Source organism: Schistocerca serialis, chromosome 1, assembly GCF_023864345.2.
Source record: "Schistocerca serialis cubense isolate TAMUIC-IGC-003099 chromosome 1, iqSchSeri2.2, whole genome shotgun sequence".
NCBI lineage: Eukaryota > Metazoa > Arthropoda > Insecta > Orthoptera > Acrididae > Schistocerca > Schistocerca serialis.
The window spans coordinates 1,275,272,440-1,275,296,744 of NC_064638.1; the positions used below are offsets into that span (position 1 = coordinate 1,275,272,440).

Below are 24,305 nucleotides of genomic sequence, written 5' to 3' on the forward strand. Positions count from 1 at the left end.
TGACCGGAAGTGCTGCTCAGCCAAACCGTGTGCCGTTGATGATGAAAGGTGATAGTCAGAGCGAGCACTGTCTGGAGAATACAGCGGGTGGGGTAGGACTTCCCATTTGAACGTTTCCAAGTACGTTTTGACGGGTTTTACGACGTGGGTCGAGCACTGTCAAGCCGCAAGATCATCTTTTCAGGTCTATTGCTGTATTGTGGCCGTTTATCTTTTGCTCGGTTCAGACGCTTTAATTGTTTTCGATAACGATCTCCGGTGATTGTTTCCGTCGGTTTCAGTAGCTCCGAAGAAACTACTCTCTTCCACCACAATGTCGTCGGGTTTCGACGTCAGAATCACCGTTCTTGAAGCGTTGAAACCATTTTCTGAACTTTCTTTCAGTAATACTTTCATCACCACAGGCCTTACCCAGCATTTTATGAGTCTCAGTTGCAGATTTCTTCATGGTAAAGCAGAAAACTAAAACGTACCGCAAATGACGAGTATTGGAGTCGTAAACAGACATGTCACCCGAGAATAACTTTATGATGTAACCACGAATCGACTAATAATTTGATGGTGTTACATTTGCAAATGTCTAATGTTACTGTAAGATTCTATATTTCGACATTATTATCGTAAGGAGTGTGGCCATAACATAGCTCTAATGTTTATTTGACACTACAATAGTGAAGCTATAGCCACAGTACATAATGTTTTTGAAGAAAGGGGCTAAAGAAAATAAAATTATGTACTGTGATTATGGCTTCACTATTGTAGCGTCAAATAAAAAATAACGTTATTGTCAGACATTTACGACTTACCACTTGCTCAAACACTTGCCGCTACTGTCCTCTACTGCAAAACGGTGCAAGCAAGTTGTAGACTTATTACTTTGAAGGTCACTGAAGATACTTTATTTTCAACTGTTTTTCCAGACACATCTAGTGCATCACATAGCAGTTGATTTTTTTCTTTTTATTCTTCAGAGAATCACTGGCAGAGAGAACTGGTTACTTGCCATACCCTCACCTCGGAGCCTGGGCTACAGTTATCTCTCTTGCGTGCTGACAGCTGCCTGCGGAACGAGCCACCCCCACACGGGAATCCGGCAGGGTGCGCTTTTAATCTCGATACCGGGGCCTCGTACGAACGCACACACGATCTGCTGGCAGGCAGGTGAAAGCAATTTCCGCCAAGTAAGCCCGCCACAGACTGGCTGCCGCCCCCTTCCCCCCCCCCCCCCCCCCCCCAAACTCGATGGCAGCGCCCGAAGAGGCCCAGACCTGTCGAAACACTCTAGGCCTGTCGAGGTCCAGAATGCGAGCGTTAGAAGGAAAAAAAGGAAGAAGGTAGCACTTTTTGGTGAACGGGAGGAAAAACAAAATTCTGTGCAATTTCCTGAATGCGGTATTAGTAAATGTGAACTGCAAGTTTTATCTTTCGTAAGTATAGCCGACTCCATACGCTGCAAAATCACTGTCAAATTCGTGTCGAAGGATACTTCCCGTAGTATCATATATTTCATACTACTGGAATGTTTCAACAGTGTTGCAGTGTGTGTTACGGAGTGTGTGTATGAGTACAATTTCAAAGACTCAGGATATTGGGGGAATTTGCAAAAACTGCAGATGGAAATCTATACCAAAACGTCAGTAGGGCTGTTTCCCACAGGCAGGTACACGATAACAATATGTGCTACTAAGAAAAGTAAAGGCAACCCACTAAAGAAGATGAAACTTGACTGGAAAATACGTGGCTGAACAGAATAGAAAATACTGTTTGACGAGGCAGAATACTTTTCAAAATATATTCCTTTGGAAATAGAGCTGATCGTCGTACTTGTGCTGGACAGAAACATGGGAACATTGAGAGAAACGCATGCTTGATCATAAATGCAAATGTTAGCCAAGACTGTAGGTCCCGAAACTGTCGGAACCGAGGTGATGCAAAACTTTGTTTGGTGTGTGTATAATCTTCATTTATTCATCAACACCAACTTTGTCCCCTTCAGACTAATCCCCCTCAGATACTTGCGGCGCGGCACGTTACTATTTGCCGCCCTTCCAATGTCCAGCAATGTTCATTTGTCTAGCTGAAAGCTGGAGTAGAAAATACTACACCACTACTGTCTATTGCAGGTCGCAACATACATAGAATTGTCCGGTAAACGGGATGTGGCTAGTACTGAAATGAAAGTTTTAACTCGGCAATGTAAATTTTCAGGTGTATTTTTACGATAAAGACCACAGTTAATACTGCCAAGTCCGTACTAAGTGTCTACACAATGTAAAGTTCACATGCACACCACAATCACACACGTAGCCAGTTTATGGTATTTACACCAGTTACCGAAGTTAATAGAGTTCACTGGATCGTTTAGTTATGAAAATGCTCGCTCAGATGTTGTACACTCTGCTCTACACGTAATACCTGTTCCAGTCTTAGACCGCACAACACGCCACGCGGTTTTAACTAACAGTCAAAAGCAATAATTTTGATATTCCGTCCGAAATTCCACACGGCTTCCACTATGCCGTTCACTTAAATACGCTTCGTACTACTTCGCGAACTCGTAATTAGAAATTTTCCGCTATTTTATAGTACTTTCGTCGGAGCTACTTTCAATGAGATGTTACTAGTTCGAACCCTCAGCCCCGACTTACTTAGATCACACCAAAGGCTTCGTTCCCAGCATAGATTGGCGCGAGCCTGCATTTTTCTGATTGGCTGATATCACAAACAGCAAATCAGGTTGCAGTATTATCCCGCGCTAACCCGCGCTTATCTTCAATGACCAATCATAGTAAACCATTTCTTTCTATGGCAATTGCTAAATAAATAAATTTAGAAAAGTATCAAATATAATATTACTCCTTCTGAAATTACCGATTAATTTGTGTTCTACTCACGATTTATTAGTACCATAAACTGACTGCACATTTAATTATAGTAAATCCCCTGTATAATTTAACTGGTACTTCGTGAATAAACAAAACAATTTTCATTTACTTCTGTTCTTTTTCACTCATACAACACTCACACTGCTAATTACTACACATATAAAACAATTATAATTATGCAAATACATTGAATATTAGTCAAACATAACTTTACAACATTGTTTTGACTACGACTGCTACCACTGTCCGTCAACTGCTGACCTCTGCCGCCTACTAGTACAACTACGTGCAGCTCTGTAACTCAGGTCCATGTCAGCTGGTGACATCTGTGGATGACTCATGCCTACAACGATATCGTCCTAACAAGTGACAGGAGCGATGCGAAGGCGCTACGCCTCATACTATACACATGAGCCAGGGCTTTTTTCAATCTTGGAAACACTCCTCAACTCACTTTTCGTTATAGTGTTTAGCTCCTTCAGCGATTCTCTTTTCATCTCATCAGTGGCGACAAAACGACGTCCTTTCATTGTTCTCTTCAGCTTTGGGAAAAGAAAGAAGTCGCAGGGGAACATGTCCGGCGATTACGATGGCTTAGGCAACATAACGGTTTTGTTTTTTGCCAAGAAATCACGAACATGCATTCATGTGTGAGTGGGAGCATTATAGAGATGCCATTTCCACGAGTGTTTTTGCCACAATTCTGGCTGTTTTCTTCGAACTGCTTAACGCAAACAGCGCATAACTTCCAGGTAGTCTTCCTTATTCACCGTTCCACCATAAGGCAGGAACCCATGCCGCACTATCCATTGTGATTGAAGAAAACAGTGAGAAGAACCTTCACAAGTGTTCGAACATGTCCAACTTTTCCGGTCTTGGCTCTTCAGGCAGTTTCCACTGGGACGATTGGGTCTTAGTTTTGACGTCGTATAAGTATACCCGTGTTTTTAATCGTCTGTAACAACTTTCTTTAGAAGTTTTGGATCGTTGTGGACATCATTCAGCAATCCATGAGCGACGTCTACGCCATGTCATTTTTGGTCGAAGTTCAACAATTTCGCCACAAACTTTGCTTCTACATGTTTCATGTCAAGAACATCCGAAAAAATTGCTTAGTGTGAGGCAGAGGATAAGCGGACATCATCAACAAGCGCTCTCATGTTGTTTCGGCGATTCTGCAGTGCATTTTCTTTACTTCTTCCACACTGTTAGTAACTGATGTGCTGGGACATCCAGTGCGGTCTTCGTCATCAGAATCTTCACAACCGTCTTTGAAACTTTTATATCTCTCGCAAACTGTTGTCATACTCGTAATAGATTTGCCAAAAGCCACAGTCAACATTCCGAATGTGGTGCTCCAGTTAATTCCATTTTTTTATCCATGTTTTTCGAAACTGCCGGCCGAAGTGGCCGTGCGGTTAAAGGCGCTGCAGTCTGGAACCGCAGGACCGCTACGGTCGCAGGTTCGAATCCTGCCTCGGGCATGGATGTTTGTGATGTCCTTAGGTTAGTTAGGTTTAACTAGTTCTAAGTTCTAGGGGACTAATGACCTCAGCAGTTGAGTCCCATAGTGCTCAGAGCCATTTGAACCATTTTTTTTTCGAAACTAAAAATTAACCGGGCACTCGAAAACACGCATAAATGTTCCGAGTATCGACTTTAAACTAGATATTCGAGACAGCTGAAAATGGAAGCAAACATCAGGAACATGCGTACCAACAAGATAAAAAAAAATTGAATATGGGATGTATAAAGCCCGCGATCTTAAAAATATCCCGTCACTTTTTGATCACACCTCGTATCTGTTTGCAAAATAGTTCTATGAATTATCTACAGAAGAACAGAGCGTGTAGTAAAAGCGTCCCTCGAGGGAAGAACAGTTTGGGTTCCAGAGAAATGTAGGAACGTGCGAAGTAATAACGACCCAATAACTTATCTTACAAGGTAAGTTGAAGAAAGGGAAATCAACATTTATAGCATTTGTAGATTTAGAGAATGGTTTCGATAATACTGCCTGGAATAGACTCTTCGAAATTCTCCAGGAAGCAGGGATAAAATACAAATTATATACAATTTGTGCAGAAACCATAGGGCAGTTAGAAGAGGTGAAGACCATCAAAGGTAAGCAGTAGTTGAGAAGGGAGTGGAAACCGGATTGAAGTCTGTCCCTGTTGGTACTAAGACTGTACACTGAACAAGGAGTGAACGAAGCCAAGCAGATAATTAGAGAGGGAATTCAAGTTCAGGGAGAAGACATAAACCTGCCCCCCTTCTTGCTGCGGTGTACCGTAGGTCTCTAGAAGAGCGTAGCGTTCCAAAGGATTGGAAAAGGGAACAGGTCATCTCCGTTTTCAAGCGGGACGTCGCAGAACTATAGACCTATATCCCTAACGTCGATCAGTTGTAGAATTTTGGAACACGTATAATGGCTTTTCTGGCGACTAGAAATCTACTGTGTAGAAATCAGTATGGATTTCGAAAAAGACGATCGTGTGAAACCCAGCTCGCGCTATTCGTCCACGAGACTCAGAGGGCCATAGACACGGGTTCCCAGGTAGATGCCGTGGTTCTTGACTTCCGCAAGGCGTTCGATATAGTTTCCCACAGTCGGTTCATGAACAAAGTAAGAGCACAACTGTGTGATTGGATTGAAGAGTTCCTAGATAACAGAACGCAGCATGTCATTCTCAATGGAGAGACGTCTTCCCAAGTAAGAGCGATTTCAGGTGTGCCGCAGGGGAGTGTCGTAGGACCGTTGCTATTCACAATGTATATAAATGACTTTGTGGGTAACATCGGAAGTTCACTGAGGCTTTTTGCGGATGATGCTGTAATATATCGAGAGGTTGTAACAATGGGAAATTGTACTGAAATGCAGGAGGATCTGCAACGAATTGACGCATGGTGCAGGGAATGGCAATTGAATCTCAATGTAGACAAGTGTAATGTGCTGCAAATACATAGAAAGAAAGATCCCTTATCATTTAGCTACAATATAGTAGGTCAGCAACTGGAAGCAGTTAATTCCATAAATTATCTCGTAGTAGGCATTAGGAGTGATTTAAAATGGAATGATCATATAAAGTTGATCGTCAGTAAAGCAGATGCCAGACTGAGATTCATTGGAAGAATCCTAAGGAAATGCAATCCGAAAACAAAGGAAGTAGGTTACAGTACGCTTGTTCCCCCACTGCTTGAATACTGCTCACCGGTGTGGGATCCGTACCAGATAGGGTTGGTAGAAGAGATAGAGAAATCCAATGGAGAGCAGCGCGCTTCGGTACAGGATAATTTAGTAATCGCTAAAGTGTTAAGGAGATGATAGATAAACTCCAGTGGAAAACTCTGCAAGAGAGATGCTCAGTAGCTCGGTACGGGCTTTTGTTAAAGTTTCGAGAACATACCTTCACCGAAGAGTCAGGCAGTATATTGCTCCCTCCTACGTATATCTCGCGAAGAGACCATGAGGATAAAATCAGAGAGATTAGAGCCCATACAGAGGCATACCGACAATCTTTCATTCCACGAACAATACGAGGCTGCAATAGAAGGGAGAACCGATAGAGGTACTCAAAGTACCCTCCGCCACACACCGTCAGGTAGCTTGCGGAGTATGGATGTAGATGTAGATGTAGACTATGTGATTCGCCGATCAAGTTGTAATTCTGTAGGAGACGGCATGAGACTTGAATGATCAATTGAACGGAATGGACAGTGACTTGAAAAGAAATTATAAGACGAATATAAACAAACTTAAAGTAATGGAATGTAGTAGGATTAAATTAGGCTATGCTGAGGGAATCAGATCAGAAAAGTATTATACCTGCGACTGGAACGATCGCGGGGTGGCCGAGAAAGCGCGGCGGGACCAAACAGAGAGCGGCCCGCGAACAAACAGACGAACGGGAAGATCGGACACGAAACAACGACGGACGATCGACAGAGACCTTAGGACGACAACATGCAAGAAGCAACGGAGTGACAGAGAAAACCAAACGAATGCAAGGCGTCCACTAGTAATGAAAACAAAGAACGGCGATACGTCAAGGCGCACGCGACGATTAGACTCGCTGGCTGAGCGAGAGGCAGGTGCTTAAATATACGATCGGGGGCGCCACTATAGGCCGCTGGGACCTCTTGTTCGACTGCGGCGCCCTCACACATGTGGTTTGGGAGGCTCGCGCAGCCACAGCTTACGGCGCGATGGCGCAGAGACCTCTATGGGTCTTCGACGTCCATGACGTCTGGCGCGGATTCAAATTCCGCGGCGCGCGGTAGCAGGGGAATGAGACAGCAAAAGCAGTAGGTGAGTATTGTTATTTGGGCGATAAGTAACTACGCTGGATGAAGTAGAGAGGATATAATATGCAGATTGGTAATCACAAGAAAAAATTATGAAAAATAAAACGTAAGCATATTCAAATGAATGTTCTGGCAGAACTCATACCGAGATGCAGAGGCTTGCAGAGGTCCAGCCCGGGTAGCGGCAAGTATTAATGCTGCCGCTTTCGAGACGGGAAGTGAGCCCGCCCGGCAGATTAACGACGAGGGGCCGCTGTGTCTGCCAGTCTAGAAGCTGTTTTTAGGCGGTTTTCCACAGCCCACGAGGTGGATACTGGGTTGGCTTCCATTTTTCATCTTAAATATAAGCTACGTAAATACTTAGAACAGTTTGTCACATTTACACGCAGACAGGTTGGGTACACTGTTTCTGTACTGGGGAGGGGGGGGGGGGGGGGGAGGAAAGAGGCCAATGACCTTAGTTGTTTGGTCTTCTTAAACACTTAACCAGCACAGCACCACAGCTGGGAGTGAACAGACTTCCGTGGAGAGCGCTGCATCAAACCAGTCTTTGAGTTGAACACTAGAACAACAACAATAAGTTACAGAAGTTAAAAAAATTTGTTAGTGTTGCTCCTAGAACTGAGCAGGTGTGGCGCCTCACACCGCTATATAACTGTGTCACCGCTCAAAGCCGACCTACGCATCTCCAGGTGGAACTCACTCAGGCGTAAGTGTGTGGACTGTGCAGTGTCGGTCCTAGGAGGGATCCGGTTAATGAGCAGCGGGTTGCCTACCTTGTCGATACCAGCAGGGATCGGGTGGATGAGATGCGGGTTGCCTAACTTGTTGAGCGCTTCCAGCAGGTCCCTGCGGCGGAAGCCGATGGGCGGGTGGATGAGATGCGGGTTGCCTACCTTGCTGAGCGCCTCCAGCAGGTCCCTGCGGCGGAAGCCGATGGGCGGGTGGATGAGATGCGGGTTGCCTACCTTGTTGAGCGCCTCCAGCAGGTCCCTGCGGCGGAAGCCGATGGGCTTCTCGACGACGCGCTTTCCGAGCGCCAGCTCGACGGGGTAGACGCGGCTCAGCGTGAAGTGCGAGAAGGCGACCAGCTCGAACTCGCTGGCCAGCGGACGCCCCCTGTCCAGCAGTTCGGCCGCCGCCAGCCGCTGGCGCACGTGGCGCGCGCACTCCTCTCCGGACAGGCCGTCCGCTGGAGCTGGAGGCAGCGTCTGGAGGCCGAGGACGGCCTCTGCAGAGCGCGGCGACGCGGCCGCCGGCCGGCCGGACGAGTTGCTGGGGGTGGCAGCCGCAGGGGCAGCTGCTGGCGCCACGTTACCTGCGCACGGGGAGGGGCGCACGGTACTGCAACAGTGACGGAAGCAGGCTACGGAAGTGGAAAAAAAAAATGAGTCGAGGTGCGATCACCGTTACACAGCTGATGAACCTACCGGCAAGTACAATAGAAAAAATTTTAGTGACGTGTCAGAAACACGAAGAACTGCATTGTAGCCTAAAGACAGAAGGTTGCCGGCCGGGGTGGCCGAACGGTTCTAGACGCTAGTCTTTAACCGCGCGACCGCTACGGTCGCAGGTTCGAATCCTGCCTGGGTCATGGATGTGTGTAATGCCCTTAGGTTAGTTAGGTTTATGTAGTTCTAAGTTCCAGGGGACTGATGACCTTAGAAGTTCAGTCCCATAGTGCTCAAAGCCATTTGAACCAGAAGAGTTACCGTTTATTCTTTTCCAAAAACTGGCTCTGAGCACTATGGGACTTAACATCGGAGGTAATCAGTCCCCTAGAACTTAGAACTACTTAAACCTAACCAACCTAAGGACATCACACACATCCATGCCCGAGGCAGGATTCGAACCTGCGACCGTAGGGGTCGCGCGTTTCCAGATTGAAGGGCCTAGAACCGCTCGGCCACAATGGCCGGCTATTATTTTGCGGTTTCGGTATTAGCTAGCATCCTAGCATGAAGGGAAAGCTGTAGGTTAAACGGATAAACAATTCGTCTTTCCTTCAGATGAACTGAAAGACTTGTACATAGCAGCAGGCAGCAACTGTAGAATGACGGATACAGTGGGAATGAAACTGGGTGGCAATATGATTCCCATTGTATCCAGAACTGAAAGTGCTCGAAGTTACAAGGTCAACAAGGTTTAGAAAAAAACAAATATGAATATTGCGAGTTTATGGCACATTCGTCTACACCTAGACATATGCTCTGCAAAGTACCTTACGTTGTGTGGGAAGAATTATTGTCAGCAAACGTCCGCATTACCTCTAATTTCTCGGAGTTTCTGATTGTGGTCTTTTGACGAGACGTATATGGTAACATGTAGTATGTTGTCCCACCCTGTGCTGGAGTTTGTTAAGCACCTCCTTAACGTCTTCACCTACCTGCGGCGAAACGGGCCGCTCTTCGTTAGATCCTATCTGTCTCTTTTAGTAATCGAACCCGGTAAGGGTCGTAAACGGATGGGCAATATTCATGAATCCAGTAATGTGTCGCTAATATTGTAACTGCAGAGTAGTGGATTTCATGTATTCCTGCAGTTCGGTTGCCTTCTGGCGTTGCTACCTTCTTATAGTCCGCTGCAATACATGTGAACAGCCTCACGAATCTTCCGTCGCTATCCACTAGATCATTTAATACACTGTAAACAATAAAGGTCCAATCACAGTTCCTTGAGGTACTCCTTAAAATTTCCTTTACACCTGACTTCGATCCGGTAAAAAAAAAAAAATGGTTGAAATGGCTCTGATCAGTATGGGCCTTAACTTCTGAGGTCATTAGTCCCCTAGAACTTAGAACTACTTAAACATAACTAACCTAAGGACATCACAGACCCCAATGCTCGAGGCAGGATTCGAACCTGCCACCTTAGCGGTCGCGCGGTTCCAGACTGTAGCTCGTAGAACCGCTCGGCCACTACGGCCGGCTCGATCCGGTAAGAGCGCCGAGTTTTGTTCTGGTCCCATTCTCGGTGAGCTCAAGTTTTGTTTACTAAACGAAAGGGGACCTGTATGAAGTGCCTTCCTGAAGGAACAGGAAATCAGCTTTAGCGCTCTGGATCTCATGGACGAAGAGAGAGACCAGAGACCTGAAATGAGAATGAACTTTTTCGCGATGACACTCTTGCCTAAAATATTGTCGGGCGACAAATGACGCTACAAGAAGTCCGAGAAAATTTTATAAAGAAGTGAGTTGATTCTTGCAATATCTGTTTGCGGAATCCATGTTGATTTTTGGAGAGGAGATTTTAGTTCCCAAAAATGTCATACTACATGAAAATAATACGTATTCCATAATTGTACAATAGATTGACGACAGATTCATGAGCCCACAATTATGCGCGTGAGGCCTGCCTTTAACAATATAGCCATGCACAATTGCGATACCCACCCATCCTCACTATTTACTTAAGCCAAGGACAGTGCATTGCCTCCCACTTTGGGAATGCTTTGAGCCTTCTGCCTTGGAAAATTGCCTGCAGCTTTTTTAAACCAAGGCCGTCAGCCGTTTTGGAGTATGGTTTCTTATTGGTCATAAAGCTTGGGCCTTCTGCCTATTAAAAGGTTATTTATCGGCCTTTGGCCGCTTAAAAAAAAACTTTATCTATCTGACTAGCCAAGTCTGACATCGCTTGGCCTTAAATACTATTTAAGGTTAAAGCCTAGGGCCTTCTGTCATATATATAATTCATGGGCCTTCAGCCGTTTTAGAATTAAAGATGTTTTCTGTCGATATTAGAATTTGCGCTGTAATGTTAGGACAACTAAATGAAGTGTTATGTTTGGAGTGGAACTGGATACAACTATTTTGTTTGTTACAGAATTCTCTCTGATTTTTAGAAATCATTGCTGCAGCTCCACTAAAATGCAGAGTTAACATTATTGAACGCAAAAAGGAATACTGCAGTCTTAGTAAGCACTGCATACCTTGGGTTTCTTAGGTGTCACTCAGCGGCTGCGGTTTACGTGCTGTTTTGCAATCAAGATGGATACGTACATTTGCAGAATAGTGTCCGCATAATATCTTCAATCCTTTTGTCCCGTTTCCACGTTGAGCCCTAAACGAGCTGCAGAGAGGACCGATACAACACCGTGGCGCTCGAACTCACTCGGCGATTGCCAATTCATAAATATGGGAGCAGTATATGTGCCAGACTTCAGTCCCCAGCTCCCGTAAGGATGCCTCCCTCCCTTGATGGACGACGGAATATCAGTAGTACTTTACCATTTGTCTGTGGAAAAAGAAAACCCTCGAGGGCTCCTACATTCAGTTTTACACGACGGAGGGTTTGTAGTACGCTAAGATGAAAATAGCCATGCTATATTCTAGGTGTGAACCTCCATACTTAATGACGAATACAGCAGTTGAAATAGAAAATACCGTTTTCTGCTCCAAAATAGAGGGGGAAAATTTCAAGAGCGGCAAACGTGCTCTTCAGGAGTGGCACCTTATCAAAGTCTGGCAACGCAGTGCTACATGCAGTTACAGGCATACGAATTCGACATCACTGTTGGCAGGCTACTCAATAATGTGACAAACCAGTGCAGTCCTAGGATGCCAAAAGCTGATTCTACCAAACAATTTTAGTCTGAGTTATTGAAAACAGCCAAAAGTCGCTTTTAGTATTTTTATTTGCCGGTTTCGCTCTTCAAATGAACAAGATCATCATTAGAATATGCAGTTTGCAGCTAGCTAACAGCACTAAAGATTGCGTTTAAAGTTGGCTGAAAGCACTAAAATTTACACTGGTTGTACGAATAGTGCAGCACTTAAACTTACGTTTAAAGCACAGTAAATTTACTACTGTAATTTTCAAAAACATAGTTTTAACAGTCGCTCCCTCTGTAGGCAAAGCCTGCACTTGCTTTCGGGAGACTTTCCACAGTCATCTCGTCGTTTATTGGCTCTGCGCTACACATTATGGAACCAACCCAAAAACATTTAGTCTTTACAATATGTTTTGTCCAACTTCAGTTATGTTAATCGAAACTATCATGATGCGATAAACCCATTAATGAGAACAGCTGTCAAGTTTTGTAGGTAAAGTGTTATGGATGTCATCAAATTTGAATGAACCTTTTTAAAAATTTGTTCTGTTCCTTCACTTCGAGGGGTATTAATGGGATATTGTTGTTATTGTCCGTGATGATTATTTCAATTATTTTTTTGCTATTTCAGATTTTTAATTTTCAGTTTCAGCCTGGAATTACAGAGGTTATTTTTGTGCATTTCTTCTTACCTCGTTTAGTAGCACTTTAGATACCCTGGATTTAATTGTGTGGGAATGTAATCTTAGATATTTTGTGAAAAATGTGGCATCCATATTCATATTAATAACATCAAAAGATATACTTTACATATGCTATTGAAACACGATTGCTGTTTCGATGCATGAGTAATCTACCTTAAAAATACTAAGCTGACAAGTATCAGTATTTTGGGGTACAATAAGTTTTGTGTACTTCCTGTGAAATTTATTTCTTGGGGCATGACAAGTTTCCAGAGTCACCAAATCAGTTACACCAAAACTTGTAAGTTTTGAATCTTTCCCTCTCTAGGAAAAATTTCTGCGAACACCCATGCTTATAATATTAATAAGTAAGTATCGTAATCACTGGCACACCATATGGCAAACAGCTCTAGAACTTAGGATTGGGTCGTCTTTCGAACAATGACGTTGAAACCTGGCGTGCGCAATGGCGCTATGTTTCCACACAGGACTTTTTAGTCGCAGAGTGCGTCGTTAGGATGACGTCTGAGACACGGGGCGGGCTCGTTATTTACCGGCTGCAGTCGTATGCATTTTATGGTCGCGATTTAACAGTAGGTGAGTTTCTCGAACGTGTGGCACTTGTGGGATGCTGTGGACAGAAAAAAAACCTTCCATAGGCCCGGTCTTTTTTTCTACATCCGAAAAAGCATTACACAAGTAACTGTACAGTGAATATTAATGGGCTGTCACAAATTTTGGATAGGAAGCAATTCTGAACCATTGTTGATGCCAATCCACCTCTCAACAAAATTAAGACGCCACCATAACAAGGCTGTAAGACTGAGGTCTAGATTAAGCCGTATTATAAATTGTAAATTTCAGTCAGTCTTTAGAAAACTGTAATTTCATTTAATATAGCGTACTTCATCATTGTTAAGTGTGTATGCTAGTCTACATTATTATCATTACCTGTGACTGGTTCCTAATACCAAGATTCGTATTTGCGTGAACTAATATTGTAAATGTATTGCAGAATTCTAGAGAGTTGTATCAAATATTGTTCCTTTGACAAATGCATTAGTTAATGCATTCGAAGAGGCCTTCATTCTAGTATTTTTTATTTAGAAGTAATTAGTTAATTTAATTTGAATACTGGCACTAAACAGGTTAAATTTGGAAAGGACTTCAGTTTTGTTTCTGTGTCATTGTGTACTGATCGCTTGTGTGCAGTACCCGGCCGTATAGCCGTGCGTGTTAAAGCGCTACCTCCAAGCTGGGAGGTACTCAGCCCCGCATCAGATCCGCCCGGTGGATTAACGACGAGGGTCAGTGTTTCGGGCAGTCTGTGTGTGGTATTCAGGCGGTTTCCCACATCTGACTAGGTGAATACTGGGCTGGTGCCTAAGTCCCGCCTCAATTACACGCTTCGTAAACTTTTAGAATAACACTATTGTTTTACAGTTGGAGGTACACACAATCCGTCCTGCAGGGTAAAGGGAAGGAGACAGGAATGGCATTCGGCCATGCCTGTAACTAACCGTGTCAGATACGTTGATAACCATGCCGACCCTCCGCAGATGAGGGATAAGGCACAAGAAAAGGAGAATAAGAAGAAGTTCTTCGCTTGGTGTGCAGCATTTCACTGTTGCTTAAACAGTTGATGTTTCATAGAGACTTTTCTACTTTTGTTATGCTTAGTTCAACTGAAAACAAATTTGATAAGGTAAAGCCTTAGTGCAATGCGACGTCTATGTATTGTGGTGTTCAATATCATTTCAGTGTTGCAGTAACCTTGGTCTGTTTTCCATACTAAGATTTTTCTGTCAAAATTATTGATTACAGTGGTTCAGGAATTCGAAATTCGGCAATTGGAGGAAATATTTGCTTCAGTAGGCACGATAAATAAGTAATAGAGTTGCAGGTTATGTATGGCACTACTGCAAACAATTTGTTTTGGAGTGAAGAGTATCCAACTAGACTGGCGGCCATAGTAGTTCGAAATTATCCAGTTCATTTCAAGCTAGCAAATTATTCAGTCAATACAAATATATATTTTTTTGAAAGATCAGCACCAGCTTCAGTTATTTTATTCATTTAGCAAATTATTCAGCCAATACAAATATGTATTTCTTTGAAAGGTCAGCAACAACTTCAGTTATTTTATTCATTACTAATTCTATATCAAAAGTATTTTCATAATCGAGCGAGTTGTGCTTGTTTCCCAGTACTGGGGACCGATAGCCTTGCTTCCGGGGACGCTAGGTAGCCTTCAACATCGTCACGTGATTTAACCGACTGCTGTGTGGGGACGTTACACACTCACGGACAAAGGCCTAGAGTCTTTAACTATTCGCCCCACTCTGCTCTTCCGCAACATCTGGTGTTACTTGACCACCTTCCATAGCCTCGTTCTTTTGCTCTACATCTGGACAAGCATTACACAAGTAACTGTACAGTGAATGGGGGTGGGTACATCGCAATCACACCAATATTATCGATTGTCTTCCTTATACTGTTCGTGTACTGGGCGAGGGAAAGATGAACGTCTTTCTTCCAAAAAATTCCCAGTTACGTACTCAGAGTGCTTCTGTTACACCTTCGGGTGGACTAGATCAAACTGTTACGGTCCTAACAGCCCGTCTCTGAATTTGTTCGATTTCCGTTCTCACGCGTACTTGGTAGTGAATACAAACACTGGAACAATAGAACTGCTCGCACTACCGTATTCTATGCGTTTTTCTTTACGGATGTGCTCCATTTCCCAGGTAAATCGAAGCCTGCCTTTTGATAAAAGTAATTTTACATGATCGTTCCATTTCATGTTGGTTCTTACTATTATGCGTAAATACTATGTGGATGTTACGTTAACGGCCGCTTTGGCCGAGCGGTTCTAGGCGCTTCAGTCTGGAACCGCGCTGCTGCTACAGTCGGAGGTTGGAATCCTGCATCTGGCATGGATGTGTGTGATGTCCTTAGGTTAGTTGTAAGGCTAGGGGACTGATGACCTCAGATGTTAAGTCCCACAGTGCTTGGAGCCGTTTGAACCATTTGATGTTATGTACCCAAGTTGTCCAGCATAATCTCCTAATCAGATACTATCTGGTTCTATCTATTTGTTATCGGCATTGTCTTATATCTACCCACATTTGCAAAAGGCTGCTATTAATTAGAGGAAGTGGTCTTTCTGCTCTTTCTTACCGTCCTCCAACGACCAGACTTTCCTTTACATGGCAGCATTGTCATGATCAGGTCTGATAAATCCTTTATTATTATGTTATTTACTTTATGACCCTACTAGACCACGCGATGTACTTACAGAAATTGGTTTTGGCTTTTCTTTGCGCCCAACTCAGTTTCGTTCTGTCAGAATGGGGTCTTTTCCACTCTTGAGACCAAGTTGTTGCGGTCTCCCTGGGTTTTTCTGCCAGTCCAACAGTCCAGTTGTGAATTTTATGCCTAAAAACGTTTCTGTGCGCTTACTTCGGGCCTTCTTTTACTGCTTCGATTCACTTTATTGTTTCAATTATAAGTTTACTGCTACACTTATATAATTTTACAACCTAGTTTGTTACTGTGGTTGGCTTCATTCCCTTCTTATGCTTACAGAATTTTATAGTGCTTGTTTTCATACGCGAATTAATGATCGCACACGTTTAAGTTTATTTGTTTGCTCTTCTGCATGTTCCTTCTTCAGTATAATTTGGTCCTAAAATTTACCTGCTTCCTTCTTGTTCTCTTTTTTGCTTCTCGTCATTGTATTTCTGGATAAAATAACTATTGCACCCCATAAAGACACATTGCTTTGATGACACCGTTGTAATGTACTAGTTTTGTGTATTCTGAAATCAGTTTTTTTATTGTAGATAACTTTTGTAAGTCTGAATCCTATTTCCATTTTGTAGGAACGAATTTCGTAATCAGTCTTTTCAGGCCAAAATTTTCTCTTGTTTACATTACAAGTTTGGGACCAGACCGTTTCTAGACACATATCCTGTGTTTTCAAATGATATTTTGGGCCCTACTGTTTCTTTAAAAATTCTGTTTGTTTTTGTGGAAGTCAAAACATAGAATCGCCAAGTCATTTTTAAAAACTAGGCAGTCTGTCTCAATAATTGGCTTCAAAATTTGATTGGTTCCTCAACGTAAGTTTTTGGCACTCTTGGATAACCTTTTCTAACACAAAAATGAAAGGTTACTGAGAGAGTCCATCTCCCTTGAGTTCTAAGTTTGTTACATTTTTATATTTTTTATTTTTATTTTTTTAAATCTGCAAAGGCACAAACCACGTTTTTGTTATAATTTTTTATGTCTGAGAATTACCTTCAGAACTAGAATTTGTTCTGGGCAAGATCTTTTTGGCCTGAAAACTGCTTGTTATTCACCTATTTTCTATTAAAGTTGTAGTTCTGCTCGGTCCAGAGAACACTGCGATAGAATTTTTGAATCGGGCAGAAAGAGGGGAAGTTATAACATTTATGACAAATTAGTCAATCCAAGTGTAACATAGTGCAACCAGGAAATCGGTGCGAAACCTTGACACTTTTATAGTTTTAAATAATGTTTGGAATAAATGCAGTCGTTGGGATAAGGTTAGTCGTAGGAATGAAGAGAAAACATCTTTGAAATTGAACCGAACGGCGTGAAATAATGATCATGAGTTTGTGATACAGTCTTGCATATACATTTCCAGGTGTCCAAAAATGGATTTTGAATTCGGAATGTGTGGTTCTGGCTTATGCACTGGGCAGAGTTCAGCGGCTGTCAGTACGGCCACATAACCTACAAGTTTAAATTGGCATACATTTTCTGTTACAGTAAGCACGTTGGACCGTAGTAGCAATAGGTAAATGACAATTCAAGGTGACAGTGACAAATATGTTTGTCGTTTCGGACACTATATTTGTTTATAAAAGTCACCTTGTAGGCCGGTTAGAGATAATGGACTATCGCAGTTGTCATGGTTATTGTCCACAACAATGTTGTATATGATAATTATCGTGCTAATAAGTACTTTAAAACAAATAAAATGGTATTTATAATAAGATAATATGAAAATTATTCGTGATTAATAAGTTAGCATTGTAAAATATATGGGTGAATATGGGCATGCATGATGCCCTTTTGCCTATAATAGTTAAACGTCAATTCTTTATGTTAAAATTTGCCAGAAATAGCAAGTTTTAGCGCAAAATTGGTATACAGTGTCAGAAGCCGGTTAAAAAAACCTTTTTAACGATACCTCAGTCATCTCTGCATGATTGTCCGCCTGCTTAGCTGGGTGGTAACGCGTTCGCTTCCCGGCCGAGTTGGAGATTTTCTCCGCTCGGGGACTGGGTGTTGTGTTTTTCTCATCATCATTTCATTCCCATCTCCTACGCGCAAGTCGCCCAATGTGGCGTCGACTTAAATAAGACTTACATTTGGCGGCCGAACTTCCCTGGATGGGCCCCCCCCCCCCCCCCCCCCGCCAACGATGCCATACGCTCATTTCATTTCTGCACGATTAGTATCTGTCGAGCTGTCGAGAAAAAGTGATGTTGACTTGAGAAATGATATATATGATATGTAGCAAGCCCCAATGTTCAGGGAGACGTTTACATGTTGGAGGCGTCGTTGCGGCAAGTTGATGCTTAAAAACGCACTTGGGGACGGCATAGTCGCTTACTATTGGCTCAGCCAAGCAGACCCTTAATTGGTAGCAAGGAACGTCCCGGCCTCTGAGTGGCCGAAAACTTTGAGGCAGAAAGTTCAGTGTCATAGCTGACTCGAGGCGACTGGCAGCGGTCGGACATGCAGTAAGGTCGTTCCAAAAACGTTTGCTAAATGCTTTAATTCTTACATTCTAAATGTCAATTGCGTCAAGAGAGTGCTTTATACACTGAAGCGCCAAAGAAACGGGTATAGGTATGCGTATTCAAATACAGACTTATGTAAACAGGCAGAATACGCCGCTGCGATCGGCAACTTCATACAAGACAACAAGTTTCTGGCGCAGTTATTAGATCGGTTACCGCTACTACAATGGCAGGTTATCAAGATTTAAGTGAGTTTTGAACGTGGTGTTATAGTTGGCGCACGAACGATGGGACACAGCATCTCCGAGGTAGCGCTGAAGTGGAGACTGCAGTAGAGTGCTGTCTACACGGGATGTCAAATTGAGTCCATATTTTTAGATTTCCAGAAGGATTTCGACACCGTTCCTCACAAGCGTCTTCTAACCAAACTGCGTGCCTATGGAATATCGCCTCAGTTGTGCCACTGGATTCGTGGTTTCCTGTCAGAAAGGTCACAGTTCGTAGTAATGGAAAGTAATCGAGTAAAATAGAAATAATATCCGGCTTTCCCCAAGGAAGTGTTATAGGCCCTCTTTTGTTCCTGCTCTATATTAACGACGTAGGAGACAATCTGAGTAGCCGTCTTAGATTGTTTGCAGATGATGCTGTCATTTACCGTCTTGTAAAGTCATCAGACGACCAAAACGACTTGCAAAATGATTTATATATGATACCTGTATGGCGCCAAAAGTGGCAGTTGACCCTGAATAAAGAAAAGTGTGAAGTTACTCACATGAGTACTAAAAGAAATCCGCTAAATTTCGATTACGCGATAAGTCACACAAATCTGAAGGCTGTAAATTCTACTAAATGCTTAGGGATTACAATTACAAATACCGTAAATTGGAACTTTCATATAGATAATGTTGTGGGTAGAGCCAACCAAAGACTGTGATTCATTGGCAGAACACCTAGAAGGTGCAACAGGTCTACTAAAGAGACTGCTTACACCACGCTTGTCCGTCCTATTCTGGAGTATTGCTGTGCGGTGTGGGGTCCGCTTCAGATGGGACTGATGGATGACGTCGAAAAAGTACAAAGGAGGGCAACTCGTTTTGTATTATCGCGAAGTAGGGGAGATAGTGCCACATACATGATACGTGAATTGGAGTGGCAATCAATAAAACAAAGGCGTTTTTCGTTGCGACGGGTTCTTCTCATGAAATTTGAATCAACAGTTCTCCCCTCCGATTGCGAAAACGTTCTGATGGCATCCACCTACATAGGGAGAAATGATCATCACGATAAGAGAGAAATCAGGGCTCGCACAGAAAAATTTGAGTGCTCGTTTTTCCAGCGCGCCGTTCGAGAGTGGAACGGTAGGGACACAGCTTGAAGGTGGTTCATTGAACCCTCTGCCAGGCCCTTAATTGTGAATAGCAGAGTAACCACGTAGATTTAGATGTAGGGGGCTGAATAATGTTCCTCATTTCTCCCCTAATACACGATTCTTGAAGTTTTCTATGGAAGAGATGCCTGTGGCCTTTCTTCTAGTGTCGGCCAGTTACGAGTTTTCAAAATTAGTGTTACTCTCTCGCGTCGGTCAAACAATCACCGCTCTTCCTTGCTCCCTGCTCGCTACTACCCCCGACCAGATGACGTCGGTCGCATTGTTCAAGTATGGGACGCATCAGCCTTCTCCGAGTAATCTCTTTTGCAGCGAAACTGTTTTTTTCTCAGCAGCGTGCCAGTGAATCCTAGTCTGCCATTTCCTCTACCTGTAAACGTTAGACAGATAATTTTCAAAATCTTTTAGCAAGCTCTACTCCACAGTTCACAGAATTATATACAAAAGAATTGACGCCTGAGCCGGCCGGTGTGGCCGAGCGGTTCTAGGCGCTTCAGTCTGGAAAGGCGCCACAGCTACGGTCGCAGGTTCGAATCCTGCCTCGGGCATTGATGTGTGTGATGTCTTAGGTTAGTTAGGTTTAAGTAGTTCTAAATTCTGGGGGACTGATGACCTCAAATGTTAAGTCCCATAGTGCTCAGAGCCATTTGAACCAATTGACGCCTGAAACCTCCAAAAAACTGATGTATGCATCATTAGGTTGACTCACACGTAACTGCAGAGCAGAATATTCGGAAGCACTAATTGTACTCTTAGACTTACGATAAAACCATCTGGATAGGATATTCACCTAATAATATCCGTATGATAGACTTAAAAACAAACTCCCTGAAATGAAAGGTATTGGAAACTTGCGCAAAAGAATTCATAATTTTATAAAGCACTCAGCTTCAGCGTACGCACCCCGCGTACAGGGACTCGAGAGCAGTAGTACATATATATATATATACATAGCTCTACGGCCCCTGTCATCTACTCATGCTCTGGGCTACAGCCCGGCAGGTTTACTTAAGCTGCACTGACGTTGCTGTATTTGCTCTCCAAACACGTAACCGCTGATGGCCTTATTAATGACATTAGGCCCCTACAGCAGCCTAAGCGAGACTAATGCAAACTTTCAGGAGTGTGGAAAACTCAAACGCAACGCTTTACATACATAGACATTTTACCGTGTGATGTGCATCACTAGAGTTGGACGACTTACTATCCTTCCTGATGAAACATTCTCTGGTTTGCCTTACTTAAAATGGAGCCACATGAAAAGACTGAGATGCTTTCGGGACTGCTTTAAGAGCACAAAGCACGTCATAACTGATCCCAGCTATCTGATGCAAATTATGCACGACGCTGTACATAAAGTTGACAATTAAACAAGTCGTTAGAAAGGTGATTAGAGAAGAGGCGGCAAAACATAATGATATTTCGATGGAAATGATCAAACCTTCAATAAATGGTTATGTAGGTATGTACATCTGAAAGAACAGACACCATTATGTTAAAAATGGTTCAGATGGCTCTGAGCACTATGGGACTTAACTTCTGAGGTCATCAGTCCCCTAGAACTTCGAACTACTTAAACCTAACTAACCTAAGGACATCACACACATCCATGCCCGAAGCAGGATTCGAACCTGCGACCGTAGCGGTCACGCGGTTCCAGACTGAGGCGCCTAGAACCGCTCGGTCACCAAGGACGGCTCCATTGTGTCGATTCACAGCCGTATATATATACACTCCTGGAAGTGGAAAAAAGAACACACTGACACCGGTGTGTCAGACCCACCATACTTGCTCCGGGCACTGCGAGAGGGCTGTACAAGCAATGATCACACGCACGGCACAGCGGACACACCAGGAACCGCGGTGTTGGCCGTCGAATGGCGCTAGCTGCGCAGCATTTGTGCACCGCCGCCGTCAGTGTCAGCCAGTTTGCCGTGGCATACGGAGCTCCATCGCAGTCTTTAACACTGGTAGCATGCCGCGACAGCGTGGACGTGAACCGTATGTGCAGTTGACGGACTTTGAGCGAGGGCGTATAGTGGGCATGCGGGAGGCCGGGTGGACGTACCGCCGAATTGCTCAACACGTGGGGCGTGAGGTCTCCACAGTACATCGATGTTATCGCCAGTGGTCGGCGGAAGGTGCACATGCCCGTCGACCTGGGACCGGACCGCAGCGACGCACGGATGCACGCCAAGACCGTAGGATCCTACGCAGTGCCGTAGGGGACCGCACCGCCACTTCCCAGCAAATTAGGGACACTGTTGCTCCTGGGGTATCGGCGAGGACCATTCGCAACCGTCTCCATGAAGCTGGGCTACGGTCCCGCACACCGTTAGGCCGTCTTCCGCTCACGCCCCAACATCGTGCAGCCCGCCTCCAGTGGTGTCGCGACAGGCGTGAATGGAGGGACGAATGGAGACGTGTCATCTTCAGCGATGAGAGTCGCCTCTGCCTTGGTGCCAATGATGGTCGTATGCGTGTTTGGCGCCGTGCAGGTGAGCGCCACAATCAGGACTGCATACGACCGAGGCACACAGGGCCAACACCCGGCATCATGGTGTGGGGAGCGATCTCCTACACTGGCAGTACACCACTGGTGATCGTCGAGGGGACACTGAATAGTGCACGGTACATCCAAACCGTCATCGAACCTATCGTTCTACCATTCCTAGACAGGCAAGGGAACTTGCTGTTCCAACAGGACAATGCACGTCCGCATGTATCCCGTGCCACCCAACGGGCTCTAGAAGGTGTAAGTCAACTACCCTGGCCAGCAAGATCTCCGGATCTGTCCCCCATTGAGCATGTTTGGGACTGGATGAAGCGTCGCCTCACGCGGTCTGCCCGTCCAGCACGAACGCTGGTCCAACTGAGGCGCCAGGTGGAAATGGCATGGCAAGCCGTTCCACAGGACTACATCCAGCATCTCTACGATCGTCTCCATGGGAGAATAGCAGCCTGCATTGCTGCGAAAGGTGGGTATACACTGTACTAGTGCCGACATTGTGCATGCTCTGTTGCCTGTGTCTATGTGCCTGTGATTCTGTCAGTGTGATCATGTGATGTATCTGACCCCAGGAATGTGTCAATAAAGTTTCCCCTTCCTGGGACAATGAATTCACGGTGTTCTTATTTCAATTTCCAGGAATATATATATATATATATATATATATATATATATATATATATATATATATATATATATATTTGTATTTTTGCTGCTTTGGGGGCACTGAAATAACCCAATGGTGAAAGATGAAAAGTGTTGCCGAACGCCGGCCGGAGTGGCCGTGCGGTTCTAGGAGCTACAGTCTGGAGTCGAGCGACCGCTACGGTCGCAGGTTTGCATCCTGCCTCTGGCATGGATGTGTGTGATGTCCTTAGGTTGGTTAGGTTTAAGTAGTTCTAAGTTTTAAGGTACTGATGACCTTAGATGTTAAGCCGCATGGGGCTCAGAGCCATTTGAACCAATTTTTGGTGCCGAACCGGTATTCGAACCCGGCTTTCCCGCTTTACGCGAGCGGCCGCCTTAACCGATTCGGCTATACGAGCTGGTTCCCCGGTCAACCCTAATCTCCATATGCCGCCCACGATGCCGGCATGTCGATCTTCCAGTCCAGATGCATACTGCTGTCTGACCTCTCTCAGGAATACGGTAGGGCTGCGACAGAAAAGGAATAATGGACAGGAGGACACTACTCAGCATTGTGCGGCAAATCGAGATTTTGGTCTGACGGGGACGTGCTCGGGTAGCCGATACCGTTAAGGCAACCGCTCGCGTAAGCGTAAAATCCCAGTCTAGCACCAATTTTCATCTATCGCCGTTTAATTATTTCAATGGATTAATGCAGAAAAAGGCGAAAATTTGTTGGATCAAAAGGAATTTGCAAAATTGTGTGCAGGATGTTTTAGAAACACCGTATTGTTCTCCTCCACTAGAAAGGAGATAGATGTGACTGTAGACATATCAACTCCCTTTCCTTAATGTAAGCTGTTCACTCAAATTTTACATTGTGGATGAAGTGTTATACTTTTATCACATAAAGGAATAAGCTAATACAGCAAAATTGACAATTTACATTTGTAGAACGAAATTACATACAACGGATCAATGAATATGAATTACAGCTTTGTTTGGGATTCACAGATTTCGAAAAAGCCTTTCAGTGACATACTAGACATTGATTCAGCGTACGTCAGTACAAGCTTGTTTCCATTGGACTCTTCGAGGATAGTGAGAAACTGAGAACAGAAAAAATAATCAGTCAAGGGAACTCATTTTCACCAAAACTGCACTGACGAAAATTTTCAGTCCTGAGAGCTGGGAAAGGAAGGAATCTGATAACATAGCTTACGTGAGCCACCATCTTTTCGCTGCTGGAACTGTATGGTTTCTCTCTAGTGTAGATGAACTTCAAAATAGAATGGAGAAACTTAATAGAATAAGTTATAAAGTATCCTAGAAAATCAATTACACTTAAATTAGAATAATATGTAATCAGTGTATCGACAACAAAATAGTAGAAATTAATAATGAAGTCACGGAACAACGTTACGAGTTTTTATGTTTAGGGTGGTTAAAGATATGAATTGATGGACAGGAAAATAAACAAATAGATAATTAAAAACGACTTCGAGTGCTTCTGGTGTGCTACAGGGTGTTTCAAAAATGACCGGTATATTTGAAACGGCAATAAAAACTAAACGAGCAGCGATAGA

General features: G+C 43.9%; 1 protein-coding gene across 1 annotated transcript in view; it reads right to left on the reverse strand.

Annotated features, from left to right (window-relative positions):
• Positions 1 to 24,305, reverse strand: part of LOC126456865 (chondroitin sulfate N-acetylgalactosaminyltransferase 2-like) — a 165,389-nt gene that overhangs the window by 123,519 nt on the left and 17,565 nt on the right. Inside the window, exon 2 of the mRNA XM_050092686.1 lies at positions 8,156 to 8,505. Coding sequence (XP_049948643.1) covers positions 8,156 to 8,505 — 350 coding nt within the window. The remainder of the gene's footprint in view (positions 1 to 8,155; positions 8,506 to 24,305) is intronic.